This window comes from Schistocerca serialis, chromosome 2, assembly GCF_023864345.2.
Source record: "Schistocerca serialis cubense isolate TAMUIC-IGC-003099 chromosome 2, iqSchSeri2.2, whole genome shotgun sequence".
Taxonomy (NCBI): domain Eukaryota; kingdom Metazoa; phylum Arthropoda; class Insecta; order Orthoptera; family Acrididae; genus Schistocerca; species Schistocerca serialis.
Window position 1 is genome coordinate 972,723,144 of NC_064639.1, and position 22,396 is coordinate 972,745,539.

General features: G+C 39.9%; 1 protein-coding gene across 1 annotated transcript in view; it reads right to left on the reverse strand.

The window, feature by feature from the left end:
* Positions 1-12,852: 12,852 nt before the first annotated feature.
* The window catches only part of LOC126458375 (polypeptide N-acetylgalactosaminyltransferase 1-like), a 361,706-nt gene continuing 352,162 nt past the window's right edge, over positions 12,853-22,396 (reverse strand). The window contains exon 12 of the mRNA XM_050095350.1: positions 12,853-13,237. Within this exon, the coding sequence (XP_049951307.1) occupies positions 13,106-13,237 (132 nt within the window). The 3' untranslated portion in view covers positions 12,853-13,105. The remainder of the gene's footprint in view (positions 13,238-22,396) is intronic.

Below are 22,396 nucleotides of genomic sequence, written 5' to 3' on the forward strand. Positions count from 1 at the left end.
AAGAACGAGCAGCTCTCTGGTCCCTTAGAGATTACCCTGATGTAACGATCCTACCAGCGCTCAATGGGAACACTACAGTGCTATTAAGCACTGCCAAGTACCAGCAGAAAATAAACCTGCTGCTACAAGACGAGGCCTACAAGAGGCTGAAGAAGGATCCAACCCTGACGATGAGTAGAAAGACGATAGCTCTGCTGAAGAAATCTGACTTACCTGAGCCAATGAAGAAGCGGCTGTACCCCAGAGCACCAGTGATACCACGCCTCTATGCACTCCCCCAAGATACATAGGGAAGGGGTACCTCTGAGACCGATTGTGGACTCCATCAACTCTCACAGTTACGGACTTGCTAAATACCTAGCGACACTGCTCAAACCCCTTGTGGGACACTGCAGCCACCATGCGAGAAACTCTGCCGAATTTGTAAAAATACTCAGGGACATGCGACTACTAAGGGAGGACCTACTCGTGAGCTTCGACATGACATCGCTTTTCACAAAAGTGCCCCTTCAAGACTCCTTGGCACTTCTAGTCCAGAACTTTGAACCACAAGCAGTGAGCCTCTTCAACCACCTACTTTCAGTGCAACAGGGAATTCTTCGAGCAGATCGATGGTGTGGCCATGGGTTCCCCACTGGCTTCTGCGATTGCAAATCTCATATGGAACATTTCGGGGAGGTGGCCCTTCAAACTGCCAGACAGAAACCAAAGCACTTCTTCCACTATGTTAACGACACTTTTGTCGTGTGGGGACATGGCAAACAGGCACTAGATGAGTTTCTGGAACACCTCAACAGCAACCATCCGAACATCACATTTACAATGGAAATGGAGGAAAATGGATGCCTCCCTTTCCTTGATATTTTAATTAAGAGGAAGGCAGATGGTTCACTAGGCCATGCAGTACACAGGAAGAAGACACACACAGACCTATGCTTTCATGCAACAAGCTGTCTCCATCCAGCACAAAGACAAACAGTCCTGACAACCCTGTTACATAGGGCGCGCCATCTGTGACAATGACAGCCTACCATTCGAGCTGCAACACATGAGGGAATTCTTCCACCAAAATGGATACAGTGAAACGCAGACCAACAGCGCCCTTAAAAGGAAGAAGGAAGCAGTGAGAACCCCAGAAGAAGAAGAAGAAGAAGAAGAAGAAGACAAATGAATCGCGGTCCTTCCGTAGATGGGTCCGCTCTCTGGCAAAATTGCACTTCTTCTGGGCAAATACAATATCAAAGCCGTTCTCCAACCACCACAGAACACGAGGGAGCTCCTAGGTTCTGCCAGAGATGCGCTAAACCTTAACACACCAGGAGTATACAGCATACCATGCGAATGCGGTAAACAATACATTGGGCAAACACAGCGCTGTATATCTAAATGCTGCGAAGAACATATCAGATGTGTGCAACTAGGTCACACAGAAAAATCAGCCATAGCAGAACACAGCATATATGAAGAACACACCTTCAACTTCGAAAACACGAAGGTACTGTGCCAAGCATCTGGCTTCTGGGAAAGCATTATCAAAGAATCCATAGAAATAAGGATTCATGACAATCTGGTCAACAGAGATGAGGGATACCAACTCAGCACAGCATGGAACCCTTTGATAGCGGCAATCCATCGAGAGCACGCCCATCAACGTCCTCTGCTGTGGACGCAGACAGAATGCTTACACCAAGAACCGAACATAGCCGCCGGGGGCGACCACCATCCTCACCACCACTGCACGCACGCCGCTGGTCCACCACAGCCACCCGAGGTCTAGTGGAGGGGTGTGACCACACATATAAATAGCCCGCTCTCCGTGAATCTCGACACTTCAACAGAAGACGGGTAGTATGACACTTACCAAAACATCGCGAGGTATCAACGCTACCACCCGACTGGAGACCTGTGAAACCTTCATCAACGAATATCAGGGTGGTTTTCGAAAGGGAAGATCCTGTGCAGAACAAATTTTTAACTTAGTCAATAATTTTCCATAGAATGTTAACCAGCAAACCAATGATAGTGTCATTTATAGATTTCAAGAAAACATTTGATTTTATAGACAGAGAAACAATATATAAGGTCATTAGAGAATTTGGTGTTAAATCAAAATTAGCAAATATAATCCGTGAAACACTAACAGGTACAATATCTAAAGTCAAATTTATGGGAGAAGTATCTCAGCCATTTGAAATAAAAACTGGTGTTGGACAAGGTGATAAACTATCACCTTTACTGTTTGTGTTCTAGAAAAAATTGTAAGGACCTGGAATTCGAAGCTAAAAAATCACAAAATTGAACCAATAACTCTGGGAAGAAAAACAAATGGAATTAAGGTAAACTGCTCGACTTTTGTGGCTGATTTTGCAATACTTTCAGAAAACCTGACAGAAGCAGTTATTCAGATAAAATAGCACACAGAACTGGTCTCAAAATTTCAGCTGAAAAACCAAAATTCATGACAAATATAAAAAATGTGCCAAAATTCACACAAATGCAAATAGGTAAAATAGAATGAGTAAATGAATTTAAATATCTTGGAGAGACTATACAACAGAATGGACTAAAAAAATCTGCAATAGATGTAAGAATTAACAAAATGGAAAGAGCATATGGTTTGACCAAAAATATTTACAACAATAAATGTATACCTAGAAAAACAAAACTAAAATACTACACCACAGTGGTACGACCAGAATGTTTATATGGATCTGAATGTCTAACGAAGAACTATAAGATGGGCAGAATAGAGGTACTAGAAAGAAGGATTATTAGAAAAATAATGGGTGCATGAAAAATTGCAGATGGTTGGAAAATAAGAAGTAATGAGGAGATCTACAAAAATATAGAGAAAACATCTCACGTAATGGCCAAACAAAGATTAACCTTTTCGGACACTTCTACTGAATGGATGAAAATATACAACAAAACAAATATTCCTATATTTCTGGAAGAAGAAATCGACAATAGCATGGATTGCAGAAGTAAGGGAAGATGTAGAAAGAAACAACGAAGAATCAGAAATAATAGAAAGAAACTGTTTTAAAAATAAAATGTTAAATTTGGAAGGCTTTCAAAACAGAAGAAATAAAAAAGTGAACAACATGGACAGAAGAAAGGAAGAGACTTCTTGGGGAGAAAATGAGGGAATACTGGAAAAATAGGAAACAACAACAAAGGAAGAAGAGGAACTGAAGTTGTTAACGTGATCCTAGTTGGTCAATATGATTTTGTTTGTTTGTGTGTGTGTGTGTGTGTGTGTGTGTGTGTGTGTGTGTAAAAAGGAAGTACATTAAGGGAAATCCATTTAAAAAAGAGAGAAGAGTAGTCTGCTATGAAGCCTGTGGTAGGAATTCAAACAAGTCACTAGTGGATTGCACCCTGGAGCGGCAAATACGAGGGCCGTTCAGAAAGTAACCTCCGGTTGATTTACAAAAATACACCAAGTTAAATAAAAATATTTTAATATATACATCTTACAACTACATCTTTGCACTATTTTTCTACATAGTCTCCATAGCGATTGAGGCACTTATCGTATCTCTTCACAAGCTTTGAAATTCCTTCTGCATAAAAATCACCCGCTTGTGCCTGGAGCCAGCCTGTGACCGCATCTTTGAGCTCTTCGTCGTCATCAAACCGCTGTGACCCGAGCCATTTCTTCGAATGCATGAAGAGGTGATAATCACTTGGCGCCAGGTCTGGGCTGTAAGGTGGATGGTTGATAACGTCCCACTTGAAGGACTCAAGAAGGGCCGTTGTTCTGCGAGCAGAGTGAGGACGGGCGTTATTGTGCAAAAAAACGATACCGGAAGTCAGCATACCATGGCGTTTGTTCTGTATAGCCCGTCGTAACTTTTTTATTGTTTCACAGTACACGTCTTGATTAATGGTCGTACCACGTTCCATGAATTCAACCAACAACACCCCTTTGGCATCCCAAAACACCGTTGCCATCAGTTTTATGGCAGAAAAATCTTGCGAGGCTTTTCTTGGTTTGGTAGACGAATTTGAATGTGCCCACATCTTTGATTGTTCTTTTGTCTCAGGGTTCACGTACTTAATCCAGGTTTCGTCACCGGTCACGATTCTGTTTATCAATGGTTCTCCTTCATCCTCATAACGTGACAGAAAGTCTAATGCAGAGGCCATTCTTTGAGTTTTGTGGTTGTCGGTAAGAATTTTGGGCACCCATCATGCACAGAACTTACGGTAACCCAATCTTGCTGTCACTATCTCGTACAAGAGAGTCTTAGAAATCTGTGGAAAACCAGTAGACAACTCCGACATTGAGAAACGTCGATTTTCACGAACTTTTGCATCAACTGTCTGAACGAGTTCGTCAGTCACCAATGATGGTCTACCACTCCTCTCTTCATCATGAATGTTTTCTCGTCCACTTTTAAATAAACGTACCCATTCACGGACAACTCCTTCACTCATAACTCTTGGTCCGTACACGGCACAAAGCTCACGATGAATAGCTGCTGCAGAATATCCTTTGGCTGTAAAAAACCTTATGACAGCACGCACTTCACATTTGGCGGGGTTTTCTATTGCAGCACACATTTCAAACTGCCACAAAAACTAAACTAGCGCAGGTACGACGTTCACTCTACCACGGCTTGATGCCGACTGACCTGTTGAGTGCGTGAACGCACAGATGGCGTCGCTACTCCCCCCCACAACCCGCACTGTGACCAATCGGAGGTTACTTTCTGAACCGCCCTCATACATTGCAAGAACAGTTCTCCATGAAATGCAGTGACCATAGTATACTCTGGAAGACTCTGTTGTGAGCCCCTTTATCTCCTGTGTGTATGACAGTCTGTGGTGGGTGCGACATAAAAGTAAATGTCTCTTGAGCTGCAAGATATAACTATCTCCTTTATGGCAATAACTGTGCATTTCCCATTTCCAAAGTATTGCTCTTATGTGATCATTCTTGTCCGTGTGCAAATTCAGCTAGGCTATACAATTTCAATGAGAAGCAGAAGGGGGGGGGGGAAAAAAGTAAATGAACAGGAAGATTACCATTCCTGGACGTCATGGTCAAGAGAAGAGCTGATGGTATCCTGAGCCACGGTGTGTATAGGAAGAAAACGCACACTGACCTGTACCTGCATGCAGACAGCTGCCACCAACCTTCTCAGAGGAATGGAATACTAAAAACACTAGTACACAGGGTGCGCAGCATCTCAGATGCAGAGAATCTGCCCCAGGAATTGGAACACCTCAAAACCGTGTTCCGAAAAAACGGGTACTCGGAATGGCAGATTAGACGCGCTCTCCATCCCACCACCACAACACAACCTGTGGAGATGGATGAAGTCACGGAAGAAGAGGTAGCCACTGCCTTTATTCCGTACAATGGGGCACTATTGGGGAAAATTGGCCGTATATTAAAGAAACACTGAGTTAAAACCATCTTTTGCCCGCCCAATAAAATACGGGCATTACTGGGAAGTGTGAAAGATGATCTCAGTTTGAGGAAGGCCGGCATATACCAAATTCCCTGTGAGAGTGGGAAGACATATCGGACAAACAGTACGCGCCATCGAAGATCGTTGCCGAGAACATCAAAGGCACACTTGACTGAAATATCCAAATAAGTCTGCAGTAGCAGAGCACTGTTTTTCCGAGAAACACGAGATGGATTATGAGCGTACCAAGATCCTGGATCAGACCTCTAAATATTGGGACAACATTATAAGGGAGGCTATTGAAATTCACACCAAGGAAGATCTTATCAACCGAGATTGCGGCTACAATCTCAGCAAGGCTTGGGACCCGGCATTGAACATAATTAAGAAGACTCTCAGCAAGAAGTACAAACTGGCGACCAGGGCGGATGTAGCAAGCACATCGACGCTAAGACAGATTCCGACGCCCACGTCTTTGCGACCGCCGGTGTGTGGGCGCGGACGGCGAAGAGAGTGGTCCGCAGGGGGGGGGGGGGGGGGGGAGGTGGGTTAATTCGACCGCCCTCCCTCAGGAGCTCAGTTTGTCAGTGCACCTGATGATGGCGACATGTCTGATCGCCAAAATATTGTGCCCGTTGGACACTATGAACCGGCAGTATACCCGTGGACTGTTCGAGCAATTTTTGCATTTTTCACTCAACCGAATATTATATTGCTCAGTACTTACATAAAAATTGTTGTCTTTCTTCTTACTCACCGATTCACTTAAAAGTTTGTAAAATCTGTTATGCTTAACATCACTCATTCTGAAGCAAAGCTGCAGAAGAAACACGATTAAAATAATTCGAAAAGATGACCATATGCATGACACCAATTGAAACTATGCAGTAGTGAGCAGATTGACAACTCATAATTGCCAAGAAAGAAACTTATCTGAACACAAAATTGCCAATAGTGAAACATGTCTGAACTTGTACGGCGGAGGGTGGAGTCTTTGATCCACCTTTTACCAGTTTGCACATCTCTTGGTAAAAGTTAGCAGTCTATGCAAGCAATGAGAAATCTTGGACTTTTACCACACTGCAATGGTAGATCTTAGGTTTCACTGGTTAATTCTAGGATGTACCAATTATCTTACTTTCACAGTAACTTATATATGTAAGACACACACACACAAGGTCTGGTCAAAAAATTCTGGAACATAACGTAATTTTGTGCTAATGGTGTGTTGGAGAAAGATGCAGTTGACATCCATGCACACGCCTGCATTTAAAGTGTAACTGCTGGAAGTTTCATTGTTGTATGTCTGTTAGTTATTGTTCAGTGCTGTATCGAGTAGAACGTTGTGTCACACAGTTTGCAATTTTCTAGACGGCAGAGTCAGAGGAGCAATGCATGTGCATTAAATTTTTTGTGAAACTCAAGAAAATCTCTACAGACACACACCAAATGATGCAGCAAGTCTATGGTGATGGGTGCTTAAGCCGCACTCAGTGTTACAAATGGTTCACACTGTTTAAAAAAGGTCGGATGCCAGTTAAAGATGATCCATATTCATGACACTCTTCAACATCACCGACAATGCTCATGTCAGGAACGTCAATAAAATTGTGCATGCCAGTCAAAGAGTGACTGACGGAGAGATTAGAGGAGTAAGATTTCAGTTGATCATGTCATGAAATTCTGACACAGCATCTTGAAATGCATCTTGTTGCCACCAAGTTTGTCCCTCTGTTCATGAGTCAAGACAAGAAAGACTTTCGTCTCGCAATCTGTGCAGAGATTTTGGATTACGCATATGAGAAAGATATGTTCCTTAAGAGAATCATAACTGGTGATGAGACATGGGTCTACGGTTATGATGTTGAGACCAAGGTTCAGTCTTCAAAATGGGTCAGGAAAGGTCCTACAAGACCAAAAAAAGTTTGTCAGGTCAGGTCAAGTGTCAAAGCCATGCTAATAGTTTCTTTTGTCTTTGAAGGATTAGTTTATCACGAGTTCATGCCACAGGAACAGACTGTTAATCAATGGTACTATGGGGGAGTGTTGCGACACCTGCGAGAAAATGTGAGAAGGAAATGGCCTGAAATGTGGTGAGACCATTCAGAATCCCTTTTGGTGCATGACTACTGTACAGGAAGCGAAGTTGCTGTCCTGTCTCATCCTCTTTACTCTCAAGACGTGGCACTTATGGACTTTTCCTTTTTCTTTCCAAAATTGAAAACCCTGTTGAAAGGACAATGGTTTGCAACAATAGAAGAGATAAAAGAAAATGCAGATGGCACTTTGCGCAATCCAGCAAGATGCGTACCAAGACTGCTTCCAGAAGGGGCAACGGCACTGGGCCCTATGATGAATGGAGGAGAGTATTTTGAAGGAGGTAATGCACAATAAGTGAAAGGTAAGTGCAGAAAAATTTGTGGACAAGGTTGTGGAATTTTTTGAACATACCTTGTATAGTGAAAATTTTACTGGTAGATGGTACTGTAAGCTTCTTAACGTAAATGGAGTTGGCTAAAAATGACAGATAAATCGCAATATGGTGGCTATAATTTGAGTTGTACATTACACCATTGGTTCTATTCAGTATGCTTTACTGCACAAGTTCGGCAGTCAACAGTTGTGGCACTGTTAATTAGGTAGTCTATACACCGTGGCTACGTCCACAACACGTGGGAAAATTGCATGAGGCCAAAAACTGCATAAAAAGCAAAATTAAATCGGTTTCTAATTGTAGTGGTATTGCCGCAAGGCATGTTCAATATGCTGTCCACCGTTTTCTGCCAGAAGTCGAAATTGCTAAACAGCATGTTCCACAACAGATTGGAGTGTCTCAGGGGTCACATTCAGACTGCATTGTGTAATGCATGCATTCAGTAGAACTAAGTTCGTAATTGGAGCACAGATCACATCATTCAGATAGCCACACAGCCAGAAGTTGCATGGATTAAGATTGGGTGAGCTAGATGGCCAGGCTATAGGTAAATTATGGCTGATAGTTCTAGCATTTCCAAAACGGCTGTGTAGTGTGTGGAAAAGTGCCACCTTGCATGAAAATAACCCTACCCACACATCCACACTGTCGATGGTTTGGAATGACAGTGGTGTGCAAAAGATTCACATAGCACTTACCTGTGATGGTACAGGCAACGGGACCCGCAATACTCACCTTGGAAAATTACCGAACTATGATGAATGATGCCATCAACCCACACCACACAGACACCTTTGCATAATGAAGTAGTACCATTTCACGTGTGTATGGATTTTCCATTGCTCATATTCTACATATTGACATGTTCTTGGAGATGGAAATGGGCTTCATCTATCCACAGACTGTTCCATGGCCATTCATTGTCAACTCCCATGTGACCAAGAAATTCCAGTGCAGACATTTGTCCCGCTGGCAGGTCATCAGAGAGCAAATCATGAACATAGGCAGTTTTGTAGGGTAGCAATGCAGGATGTTTCATAGGATTTTATGCACCGTGCTCGCAGGCATTTCCAACGTTCAGGCAATTCTGTGTGCAGTGCATTTTTGCACCCCACCACTTGACCCCTCCTGCAAAGCTGTGACAAGATCTTTGACAGACACTGGAAATGTGTGGAGACTTGTAAATGGTCAGTGCTTGGTAAAAGGCAGGTAGCTTAACATCACAAAAAAATGTAAAATGTGTATTCAGACGAAAATATCCAATTTTCTTGCTGGAGACAATCACAACCATCAGTTCACTCTGCAGATATAGAAACATAAAAGCACAAGAAACTATTAACTGTGTACTCAGGGAAGAAAGAGGGGGAGGATTAAAAATGAAGGGTAGATCATTCATATGGACTCCAAAATGAAAGGAACCCTTCTGTTTTGACAATGAGGGGAGTCATCTGTGTCCTCATCCTGACATGAGGTGGATCCTCTCATTCTGGGGTCTGTCTAAGTAACGTGCACTTCATTTCTAACGTTCCCTAACCTGTCCCTCTTTCCTCCTCTAAGATGGTACTCATAGTTCAAAATTCTAGAATAATTTCTTTCAACAGTGCTCAGTACTTTGACTCATGAAGGAAAGTGCTTCGCAGCCATTCTGTAAATTTGTTGTTTCCTCAATTGTGTTTTCCTGCTGATACATTGTGACAACTGTATTGCTTATAACTTTCTTCATTTCACATGTGGAGTAGCCCCTGTTTCTGTGGTTATGAGTTACCTTCAGGAAGCGCATATACTGAATCCAATTACAATGTTTTCAGTTTATGATAGCAATATTGTTGTTGTGGTGGTCAGTTCAAAGACTGGTTTGATGGTTTCTATGCAAGTTGTAACAGAGCAGTGTGGGAGTATCCAGCTTGTTCTTATACCAGGCTTGATGTCAACAATTTTTTTCCTTTGATCTTGTTTTGTTAAGAGTATTTATCTGACAGTGACACAATATAGCTGTATTTCGTTAAAATGTATTTTTCACAGGATAGTTTTCAGACTACTGATGATAATAGTTCATTTGTGTCATATGGAAACATTTTCTTTAAAATTATGTTTGTGATTTATTATACTGACAAACCAGATGACGGTCAAATTTTCAGTTGGCAATTTCTAAATTGGCATAGCTCATTCGAAAATCCTTTCTCTCCTCTCTCCAACAAATAAAGCTTTTGAAAAAATAATTTATCATTCAAAAATTATTTGTATTCGAAACTTTGGTGTTCTAGAAAATTCCAATCTTAAATAGTGATTATTTCCAAAATTCAGTACCATGGTTCTGTCGCTCGGATTTTTCTGATTCCAAAAATGCTATTTCACTAAAATAACTTGTTCCCTTGTCAGTTATTCAATTTGGAAAATTAAACTTTCTTGAAACTTTTTGGCGGGCCTTGGAAGTAACTGCAAATATAGGAATCACCCTCATAAAACAACACTAATAATTTGCCATCTTCTAATTACACAGATCATAGTTGAAGACTTGCTCCTTTGCCTATTGCATCTTTAAGTATAACAATAATGGAAATTATTGGAGGGAGCAGTATATAAGACAAGGGAAAGGCAACCACTTACTTGTATCTGATTGATACCTGGAGCACAGTAATACAACATAAAACAGCATTCACACTAGCCATTGAGTACTAGTTCTTTTTCCAGCTATAGCACATGTATTCACACACACAGCCACCCAAAAATGCACTTCGTTTACCACTGCAAGACTAACAATACAGCTTTACTAGTCAGTCAGCGCAGTAATCCCTAAGTATATGAGAGCTGTGAGAATCGATATGTTAGTTCACCACCAGAGAATTTTGCGATATGGTGCTTATGAATTTAATTTGTTTACCTGGTTCAAATGTTTAGACTTTTACTTGACAAAGCTGGTCATCAGACAGGTAACACTGATTATAAACATGAAGAGATTAAAAATCAATTATTGCATTGTGGTAAACATTATTTGACATACGTTCATCAGATTCTTTAACAGGTGGAAGGCCATCGTCATGGAGACTATGGAGCTACTGAAGGTGTAATACCAGGTGAGCACATAATCTATCCTTGGCAGACCTCTTCATCTTAGCACAATTACTGTGACTTACAACTGTGTGAACCTGCTTAAGTCTTGTGATAGTAGTACTCTGCTATGAATAAGAAATTTACATGTGCACTTGTGACGAAGCAAACTGGGATCTCTTTACTTCCTCCCTTGTTTTGCCATTGGCCTCCTTAAAGTCATTTTAATCTGCCTTCTTAAAGTCATGTTATTTTCATTTTTGCCTAATTTCCATTAACATGCATGAATATAATTTGCATATCCATAAAAGAGAAAGGTTGGCCCTCAGTCTTAAAGAATATAGCACCAGGTCTAATTTTGTGCTCAGTTTTGTGTATGTAATTAATTTCCTAATTTATTTTGACCATTCATAGTTAATAGCTTTGTTATAGGGTGAAATCAGTAATTGTTTCATGACTTAAATTCTGTTGTTGACTTACAAATATAAATTCCGTAATAATTATAAACATTTGGAAGAAGAACTACAAGGATTCTTAAAGTACTTATTTGGCTCCATTTGAAAACATTTTAGCAAAGCCACCCCTTAATTAATTCCAAAATAATTACCAGGTTTGTCAAAAGTATTGTTTGTATAACTATATCTTAATTTCATTATTTAAACAAATAATTCGGCCTAACGTTTGTGGTAGAAGACTGTTAAAAAGAAGGAATTTTTCGATGTATTCAGTTAATTAAATGAGTTATGCTCTAATTAACTTAAACACCAAACAACGTATAGTTTCAATGCCTATTATTGTGAGGACATATAAAGGCCCGAGTTCTGGTCCCGAGCCAGTCAGTCCATGGCTGATTTTCAGAGGGGAATTGTGTACTGTTTCAAGTAACAACAATGCATCAACTTAACAGTGGAAGTAGTGTAACACAAGTAGGCCATGTGTTAAAACAGTGGCAGTGTCTGTTCAATCTGTTTGAGAACTGTGAACTGTGTGGTTAGGTTTTTACTGCTCATAGATGTTCAACAGCAAACTATTGTAGCAGTAAGCTGATCTTTGCCTGCAACCTATTAATGAGGCTTATCAAAATTTACCAATAGTGAGCTGGCCATATAACTGTGTAATATTGGGGGGTTGTGAACAGTGAAAGTCAAGAACTGTGAAATGCAACTGTCAGCTACATCATTTACAGTAGTCAGTGTTCCACTCCCACTTTCCAGCCAGTATGACAATGCAGTATGTCGGCACCGAGCACTATCAATGAAGAAATAAAGCAGGCGAACGTCACACACTCTGTGTTGCCACTATGGTGATTGAATCACCATTTGTCCATAAGAGGAATGGGTACTGATCTACTGCCATGAATTAATGAATCTGTTCTGATTTCATGACTCTTGTGTTGTACAGCTTATTGCTTACTCTTTGTGTAAGAATGAGTTAAAATGGCTGTGAAGAAACAGTCCTGCCTCATGTGAATTAAGGTTAGTGACTCAATCAATGCAGAAAGACCAGAACTCACTATGAATTCTGTGAAATACATGGGCTATGAACGGTAAGTTAAAGGACAGTGTCATGAATTACGGAAGGTCTCATGAACATTCACAATAGGAGAGTGTGTCAGAACAAGCATTTACTCTGATTTATGACACTCTTATGGGTTGCATGTTCAGATACCAATAATAAATGAGCTCTGCAATTTTGTAGGTAAACATGAAAGACTTATCATATTTGAAGTTGCCCAAGGAATTTTTTGATTTTTCACCTTACTCTACTAGTATTTCATGATATGCAGTAACACTGATTTGTTGTTATATCACTAACATATTTTATGAAAGCCCTGATGTTGCTAAAATGTCTTTCACCTATTTGTAGCTTCCCACCTTTTTGTGTATTAATTCTTCAGTGTGTCTCAATAAGGCAGTATTGTTTTGCAATGAGAAGAAATATAGTAACTTTTCCTTACACTTATGCATTTCATTTCTTAAAAAAAAATGTTGATACAATTGTTTCATTTTGCCAACATCCAGATGTTATCAACAACCAGGAAACATTATTGTATGCCAGTGGGTTGTCATAAGTTTCTGACAAGTACACTTAAAAAATTATACAATATACACTGTCTGGTGCTCATCGGAGAGAGATCCAGATGAAATGTCTGGGATGGAAAGGCTTGCTTGTTTCCTTCCATTGCGGTTAGTGATCACTGTCACCTCCACGGCATGGATTGTTGTGTCCACTGCTGCTTAGTTCCGCCATCACACTTGGCAGTGACAAGTGACTTTGAATCATCAGACACAGTGAGACAAAGACCACTTGATGGGTGCTCCAGTGCCAGTGTCTGTTGCAACATAGAAAGCAGAAATTAGCCATGTAAGTAAACAAACTTTTTTTTTGTAAAACAAACTTATAGATCTAGGTGAGATGTACCAAATATAGACTGGGTTAGTCAATAATAAAAAAGAAGATACTGTCTGAATATTCAAATAAAAAAAAAAAGTGTAAAACTAGAGAGACGCAAGGTTCTGAAGAGATGGAACCTATTAATAAAACATAACTGTGACCTAAAAATATAACAAAGGTCTAGTGAATGAGTATTAAGTTTTTTTATTTTAGGAGTTTCTGACTCCTTTGACATTAACATTAGTAATTTGCAGTAACAAGTTAGTGAATATTCTATTTTAAAATGATAGATCAAAACTGGATGAAATTTTAGAGAAATCTTAAGGATGAGGTGCATGGACAAATGTGAAAATGTTTGGCCAAAAGAGTTTATGAATAAGGAAATGACAGTGCAAATGGTAACTGCATAAAGGTTACAACATAAACCAGGATTTGGAGAGAGGGTAGGAAGTATACAAATGATACAGCAGATTTCGGCCTAATGAGTGTCCAAAAAGAAGTTGGTTGTGGAAATCAAATCAATGCTGTTACTAAAGGCCAGTCCTTGTAATGCATTTCACTCTGAAGTATTGTCTTGCCCAACGTCAAAGGATTTGTATTAACTCTCATGCCAAGCATTTGAGAGAAAAAACTTTTCAGTTGACAAATAGCTGAGGTACTTGCATAGAAGGGGCACAGAAATTTAAATGACTTTAAATAATATAAAATTAGTAAATTCTTATACTGAGTGGTACAAAGGAAATTGAAACACTGTTGTTAAAATTGTTGAATTAACTGAGAAGTTAAAATTTTAAGAGTCAGTGGTTGAATACGACCAAAGCAAGGTTCTAGGCAAAAAGGGTGTTACTGGGACATAGGTTGTGGTGGGACTGACTAACCAGAAGTTGGAACAAAGTCATTCAAATTAGGCAGCAAATGTCTTGCAGCTAGTGGCAGTTACTTCAAAGAAGAAAAATAAGCACTGTAAGGTGTAAGACATGATGGGCTAGAACAGCTCATATCCAACATAGACAACAGCCATATTTAGAGCTAAATGCTGTTCTTTGTTCCCAGTAGAAATCAGCAAAGGGAACTTACGAAATATGTAGTCAGAGACGATAAACAGGTGTAGTGGCTAAAACTAGTATTTTACCACTCTCTTAACTCATAAGCTACCAGTGAGATAGTCTAATAAAGACAAATGTTTGAGGTTTACTTTGTTAAAACCTCTTAGCTGTATAGAACATGTCTAGATAAGCTCAAGTACTGTGGTATGAATGGGACAGTGCTCAAATGGTTTAAATCATACCTAACTGGAAGAGTGCAGAAAGTTTAAATAAGCAGTTCTCATAATATGCAAAAAACTGGTGATTTCTCAAACTGGAGAACAATCAAGAATGGAGTGCCTCAAGGTTCGGTCTTGGGTCCTCTGCTGTTCTTAATATATGTTAATGACTTGCCATTCTCTATTCACGAAGATGCGAAGCTGGTACTTTTTGCTGATGATACAAGTATAGCTATCACACCCAACTGACAAGAATTAACTGGTGAAATTGTAAACGATGTTTTTCAGAAAATCATTAAGTGGTTCTCTGCAAATGGGCTCTCATTAAACTTTGACAAAACTCAGTACATACAGTTCTACAGAGTAAATGGAATGACATCATTAATAAATATAGACTTCGATCAGAAATCGGTAGCTAAGGTAGAATATTCAAAATTTCTAGGTGTATGCATTGATGAGGGGTTGAACTGGAAAAAACACACTGATGATCTGCTTAAACGTTTGAGTTAAGCTACTTATGCTATTAGGGTCATTGCAAATTTTGGTGATATACATTGAGTAAAGTATCTTACCACGCTTATTTTCATTCTCTGCTTTCGTATGGCATCATATTCTGGGGTAACTCATCATTGAGTAAAAGAGTGTTCATTGCACAAAAGCGTGTAATCAGAATAATTGCTGGAGCTCATCCAAGATCATCCTGCAGACACTTATTTAAAGAGCTAGAGATCTTCACTGTAGCGTCACTATATATATATATATATATATATATATATATATATATATATATATATATATATATATATATATATATATATATATATATATAAAAAACAAAGATGAGGTGACTTACCGAACAAAAGCGCTGGCAGGTCGATAGATACACAAACAAACACAAACATACACACAAAATTCAAGCTTTCGCAACAAACTGTTGCCTCATCAGGAAAGAGGGAAGGAGAGGGGAAGACGAAAGGAAGTGGGTTTTAAGGGAGAGGGTAAGGAGTCATTCCAATCCCGGGAGCGGAAAGACTTACCTTAGGGGGAAAAAAGGACAGGTATACACTAGCACACACGCACATATCCATCCACACATACAGACACAAGCAGACATATTTAAAGACCAGGTCTTTAAATATGTCTGCTTGTGTCTGTATGTGTGGATGGATATGTGCGTGTGTGCTAGTGTATACCTGTCCTTTTTTCCCCCTAAGGTAAGTCTTTCCGCTCCCGGGATTGGAATGACTCCTTACCCTCTCCCTTAAAACCCACTTCCTTTCGTCTTCCCCTCTCCTTCCCTCTTTCCTGATGAGGCAACAGTTTGTTGCGAAAGCTTGAATTTTGTGTGTATGTTTGTGTTTGTTTGTGTATCTATCGACCTGCCAGCGCTTTTGTTCGGTAAGTCACCTCATCTTTGTTTTTTATATATAATTTTTCCCACGTGGAATGTTTCCTTCCATTATATATATATATATATATATATATATATATATATATATATATATATATATATATATGAAATTTGTTATTAACAATCCGAACGAATTCAAAAGTAAAAGCAGTGTACATGGCTACAACACTAGGAGAAAGGATGATCTTCACTACTCAAGGTTAAATCTAACTTTGACACAGAAGGGGGTAAATTATGCTGCCACAAAAGTCTTTGGTCACTTACCTAAAAGCACTGTAAGTCTGACAGATAGCAATATAGCATTTAAAAGGAAATGAAAAGAATTTTTTAATGGCAACTCCTTCTACGCATTAGATGCATTTTTGGATATAGTAAGTGGGTAATTTCCCCAATCCCCCCACAATAAAATAAAATAAAATAAAATGAAAAATAAAAAAAATAAAAAATAAAAGAAATTAAGAGTCATGTAATATTTTGTGTAATGTAATATCTTGTATAGACACCTTTTATTAACCTGACACGTTCCACATCATTACGAAGTACTAATCTAATCTAATCTCGAATCCTCCTGGGGCACCTACAAACCCAATAAATTAACTGCAAAATGCAGTTATCACCAATACAGATAGCATGGTGTGCAATTTCACACATATCCCACTTTCTATGCACCACTAATACTTTGACTATCCTTTACCACTAGATTTTCAACCAACTTCTATTGCCTAACTTTGAAATCCATTCCAATATATAATCTTTCTTCCAAGATTTGGTTTCTAAGCCTCATCTTGATTCTCTTTAGACCGTACAGCTACAAACAGGCCTCACCTAATCGATGATGCCCGTACAGAGATAGGAGTTAGTGATCATGACATCATAGTGAGAATGGTTACCGAAGTTAATAAATCCATCAAGGAGGCTATGAGAGCATGTATGCTGCAACGAACAGATAGGCAGTTGTAGCATCCTATTTACACAATGAGTGGCCATCATTTAGTTCGAATAGGGGGACTATGGGCAATGTTTAAACTGACTGTCAATCCTGTTGTGGGGAAATATGTGCCCAGTAAGTGAATTAAGGACTGAAAAGACTCTTGGTGATTTATAACAAAATTCAGGAAATGTTGAGGAAACAGAGACTGTTGCATTCTCAGTTCAAAACAGAATACGGAAATGTCGACGGCCGAAAGTTAGTAGTACTTGCTGAGAACCCAAGAAAATTCTGGTCCTGCATAAATTCAGTAAATGAGTTGAAGGCTTCTGTCCAGTCACTCATTGCCAGTTGGTGTGGCAATAGAAACCAGCGAAAGGAAAGCTGAAATTTTTAATTTTGTGTTGCAAAAATTGTTCACACAGGAGGACAGCACAGACAGACCATAGTTTAACCATCACATGACTGTCATATGGAGAACATAGAATTGGGCAACCCTGGCATCAAGAAGCAGCTGAAAAAGCTGAAATTAAATATATTTCCAGGCCTGGGTAAAATTTCATTTCAGTTGTGCAGAGGTACTCTTCGGCATGGGCCTTTTTTTTCCCTTGCCTTTACCATGAATCTCTCACCAAGTGTGAAGTCCAAAGCAACTGGAAAAAAGTGCAGGTAACTTCTGTATCTAGGGAGGGTACAAGATTGGAGCCGCAAAATTACACACCGATATCCTTAACATGGGTTTGCTGCAGAATTCTTGAACATATTCTCAGTCTGAATATGGTATATTTCCTTGAAAAAGAAACATTCAGTCTACAAATCAGTGTGGCTTTAGAAAGCTTAAATGCATTATCTTACATTTTTCTACATTTAGAGGAAGCTGCCATTCATCACATCAAATAGAAATTCTATATATGTCATCCTGTATCCTCCAATAATCACTGAAAGACAACTACTTCCTGTTCATTGAGGTGTTATCAGCAAACATTCACAAAGTGCTGCTCTCCCTATAGAGAACAGCAGCAGTCCTTTCACACTTCCATTGCTGCGTTCCTGATGATACTTTCCTTTTTACTATCCTTCCCTCTCCCCAACCCTCCATCTAATCACCCGACTGCAACTAGCTGCCCCTCTCCACGTCATCCCTGTTTGCTTCCACAAGCAGCACTTTACCATTCCCCACCCCTACCTTGCTATCCCTCTGCCTCTCCACCCCACCCCAGCCTCCTTACCCCCACCACCAGGTTGCCTCTCCCATCATGCACTGCTGCTTGCAGTCTGGTTTCAGCTGCCAGAGACTGTGGTCTTGTGTGTGTGTGTGTGTGTGTGTGTGTGTGTGTGTGTGTGTGTGTTTTACTGGCCAGAAGTTCACATTCTGAAGATCTTTTTGTTGTGCCTATCTGTGAGCCAACAACTCCACTATATTGCGAGTAGCAACTCTCCTTTTCGTAATATTGTTATAATCCATCTTGGATTGTCCACTGTTTGGAGTATTTGATTTGTCATTCATTGGTTTTTCACAGTTACCTTCCTTGTACCTATGTTTTTCTCTCCATCTTCTGTGATTTCCCTTTTGAGAGATGTCCATTCCTCTTCAACTGAACTGCCTACTGAGCTGTCCCTTATCACAGTGGCCATAGCCTCAGAGAACTTCAAGAGTATCTGTGTATTGATTCTTCCCAAGAAGTCTCTTACCCTACTCTTCGTAATTACCAAATTGTGATTCAAGTCTCTATGTACCCCTGGGTACATCTAACAGTCCAATATCTGCCTGACCAAGATGAAATTTCACTGAAATCATCTTGTCTTTTCCAAGTATACCACCACCTATTGTGATTCTTGAATAGAGTATTGCAGTTATCATCTGAAATTTATTGCATAAGTCAAGTCTTCTCCTCTCTCATTCCTACTGCCTCATTGAATCTTTTTCTCGTGGTCACCTTCCCTTGTCAGCCATTCCTACTGCCTAGCCCATATCCTCCCATAATCCTTTCTCTACTCCTTTCCCTATAACTGCATTCCAATCCCCCATGATTATTGGACTTTAATCTCCCTTTGTGTACTGAGTCACCTGTTCGGTATCCTCATCTACTTTCTCTCTCTCTCAATCTTCTTCTTGAGATGTTGGCACGTATACCAGAACTATCGTTGCCAATGTTGTTCTGCTGTCGACCCTGATGAGAACAATCCTGTCATTGAACTGTTCACTCTCTGCCCTGCCTTCCTACTCATAACAAATCCCACTCCCTTTATTCCATTTTCTGCTGCTGTTGATATTGCCCTGTACTCGGGTGACCAGAAATCCTCATCATCTTTCCATTTCACTCCTCTGACACCCAATATATCTAGACTGAGCTTTTCCCTTTTCAGATTTTTAAGCTTCCCTACCACATTCAAACTTCTGACATTCCACACCCCAACTCATAGAATGTTATCATTTCATTCGTTATTGAATCTTTTTCTCGTGGTCACCTTCCCTTGGCAGTCCCCTCCCATAGATCTGAAAGCAGGACTAGTCTGGAATGTTTTGCCAGTGGAGAGATCATGATGACACCTTTTCAATTATCACAGCTGATTCTCATGCTTTTTAGGGGCAGTTTCCCACCCCAAGGGCAAGTGAGTGCCCTGAACCTCTGTGTGCCCCTCCATTCTCTTTGACAAGGCTGCTGACAGAATGGGATGACTTCTTATGCCAGAAGTCTTTTGCCATCATTGATGATGACTTTTATTCAGAATTTAAGAAGCAGCGGGACTCAAATCCGGGACCAAGATGTTATGATTACTAATGAAAGATGCTGCCATTATGCTAAATGTATGGCTACCAGCTCAGTATTCACCTAGTCGGATGTTGGACACCACCTAAAAACCACATCCAGCCTGGCTGGCACACCGGTGCCGACTCCCCAAACCCCTTAAGTGATGTGGTAACATGTGTGGCTATTCAGACATGTCAACTTAGTTCCTACAACTTCCACTAATTTTGGTGACTCTGAAGTACAGGTTTCTTAAAACAAGTGTTCTGTATTCTTACAGGAGATAATAGTAGTAAAAAGTTGTATGAACATTTGTAAGGAAACAAATGCTTGTTGATATATGGGTCATTCTGTTCTGTGATAGCTGTCTGTCATTACTACAAGGGTTGACTGAAAAGTAATGCCTCCACCTTCATACCTCTTCAACAGTTGGCAGCATTGGTATGCGGCAGGTAGTGGCTTGGTCTGTAGCCTCTTCTCTACAGCTCCAGTTGGTGGGAAGCCTTAGCATTGAACAGTTGTGTTGTTACAGTGTAAAGTATGGAACCCTGCGCAGGTCAGTCAATGCGATTTAAGCAACGTGCAGTCACTGAATTCTTGACAGCAGGAGGTGTCACCCCAAAGGAGATTCATCAGAGAATGAAAGCAGTTTATGTTGATTGTGTTGATGTGAATACTGTGTGTCATTGGGTGAATAAGTTTAAAGATCTTCAGGTGGGAACATCTGACCTGCATGACAGACAAAGAGTTGAACATCCTGTGACAGCAACCACTGAGTTTCACGAGCAAAATGTTGACAGATTGATTCAGGAAGATTGTTGTATCACTCAGAGAGAAATTGCAACACAATCAGCATTTCACAAGAACGTGTGGCTCACATTATTGGTTTGCTATGCTATTGGAAGATCTGTGCACAATGGGTACCCTGGATACTGAATCCTGAAATGAAAGCACACAGACTTGAAATTTGCCAGGAACTCCTGTTGCATTATGAGAATGAAGGAGACACTTGCTCCATTCAATCATGGGACGTAATCATGCTTTTGATGAAGACGTTGAGAGAACTGTGATACTGTGGTTGCAAAAAACAGAGTGTTGACTTCTTCCATGACGGCTTCAGAAAACTTGTTCATCATTGGCAGAAATGTATCCAACTGGCTGGTGATTATGTGGAAAAGTGAATATTAGTAATTAAAGATCACGTTCAAAGGATTATTTCTGCATTTGATTTATTAAAATATTCCCACTTGAACCCAATTAACAAAGGTGGAGGCATTACTTTTCATTCAAGCCTTGTATATAAAGTGTTCAGTGTTGTTCTCAAAGAATTGCCATCTTGTGCAAACACTTCTGGCTGCCCTCGAATTTGGTCACACATGCTTCTGTAATGTGCTCACATTGTCAATGGGTGTGAAATACATAAATGCTTTTAAATGTCACTACACATGAAGTTGAGATAAAGGTCGAGCAAATGGGGAGGCTATGCTACTCGATGTCCTCAACCAATCCATTGCTCATTAAACTCAAAGTAATTTTGCACAAGATGTAAGTGGTGCTCTGCCTTTCTGAGTAGGTGATATGGAATAATGGGACACCATTCCACTATTTTCATTATTTACAATCAGCTGAATAACTAACTTCGTTCCGATGCCAGCAAAATTTCCAAATGACAGGTATAAAATCGCTGAAGCAGGAGACTGTTCTGTATGTCAGCAATGCAGTTAGTGGAGTACTATATGCACAATGTATGGGAATTGAAAGCGAATATAGCATTACAAATGGCTGCAACTTTTTAAAACATAGTGATCCATTGGTAAGAATTATAGAGAATGTAAAAGAGAGTTTAAAAAAGTTAAAAAATCTTGAAAATCAGGTACAGAGATCTATGGTCAAGAGCAGAACACAGCTTCTTCAGGTTCAGTATGAACGATTCAAAGGTTTTGAAGATGTTGATTTAAAAATGTATCAGCTTCCGGTTCATTGCACTTAAGCTGTGCTTGACATTTGAAACTTTTACGTTTTTTGCAATTCTTAACTATGTATCATGAGACATTAAATAGCTATAGTGACTTTTAGTTGTTATACACATTTTGAGTTGCCCTGCATAACATGTCATTTTTTGGTGATACTGGGAACATAAGCATGTGATTGTTGCCTAGCTAGTGGGCTGCTGTAGGACAGGTATCGCAGGGCAAGCAGAAAATGAGACTACACATTGCATTCACAGTGCCTACTACAATGCTGCAGGCAGCTGTATTGTTTTCTAACTGAAGTTGCCAACAGGTCAAAACAATACACAGCAACATGAAGTCATCTGCTCCCATGTTAGGTTGCACATTATAGTAACAATGAAGAAAAATAAAACCAATAAGAAATGAGCAATGGATGTCGACACAAAGGGAGCCTACACCACTAAGCAGTGACACAAATGAAAGTGCCCATTTGTCAACTAGTAATTTTGAGACAATTGTTTTAGGACTTTATTTTTGAGTTTGGACCATTTCTGTCACCCATAAAAACAGGCTTAGACCCAGGGCTCGATTCTGGGGGACATCAAAGTGTGTTCATGGTTTAGGATGATTTTCCAAATATGCTTCATAATCTATGTCTCTTTTGGGGTGGGTGGCAGGTGGACGCTACTACCACTGTGGATTATTGATGTCCCACAGTGATTTCCTCCACTCTCTCACCATAGCTGCCTAGGATTTTAATAACAGTAATAGATACTTTCACACAATAATAAT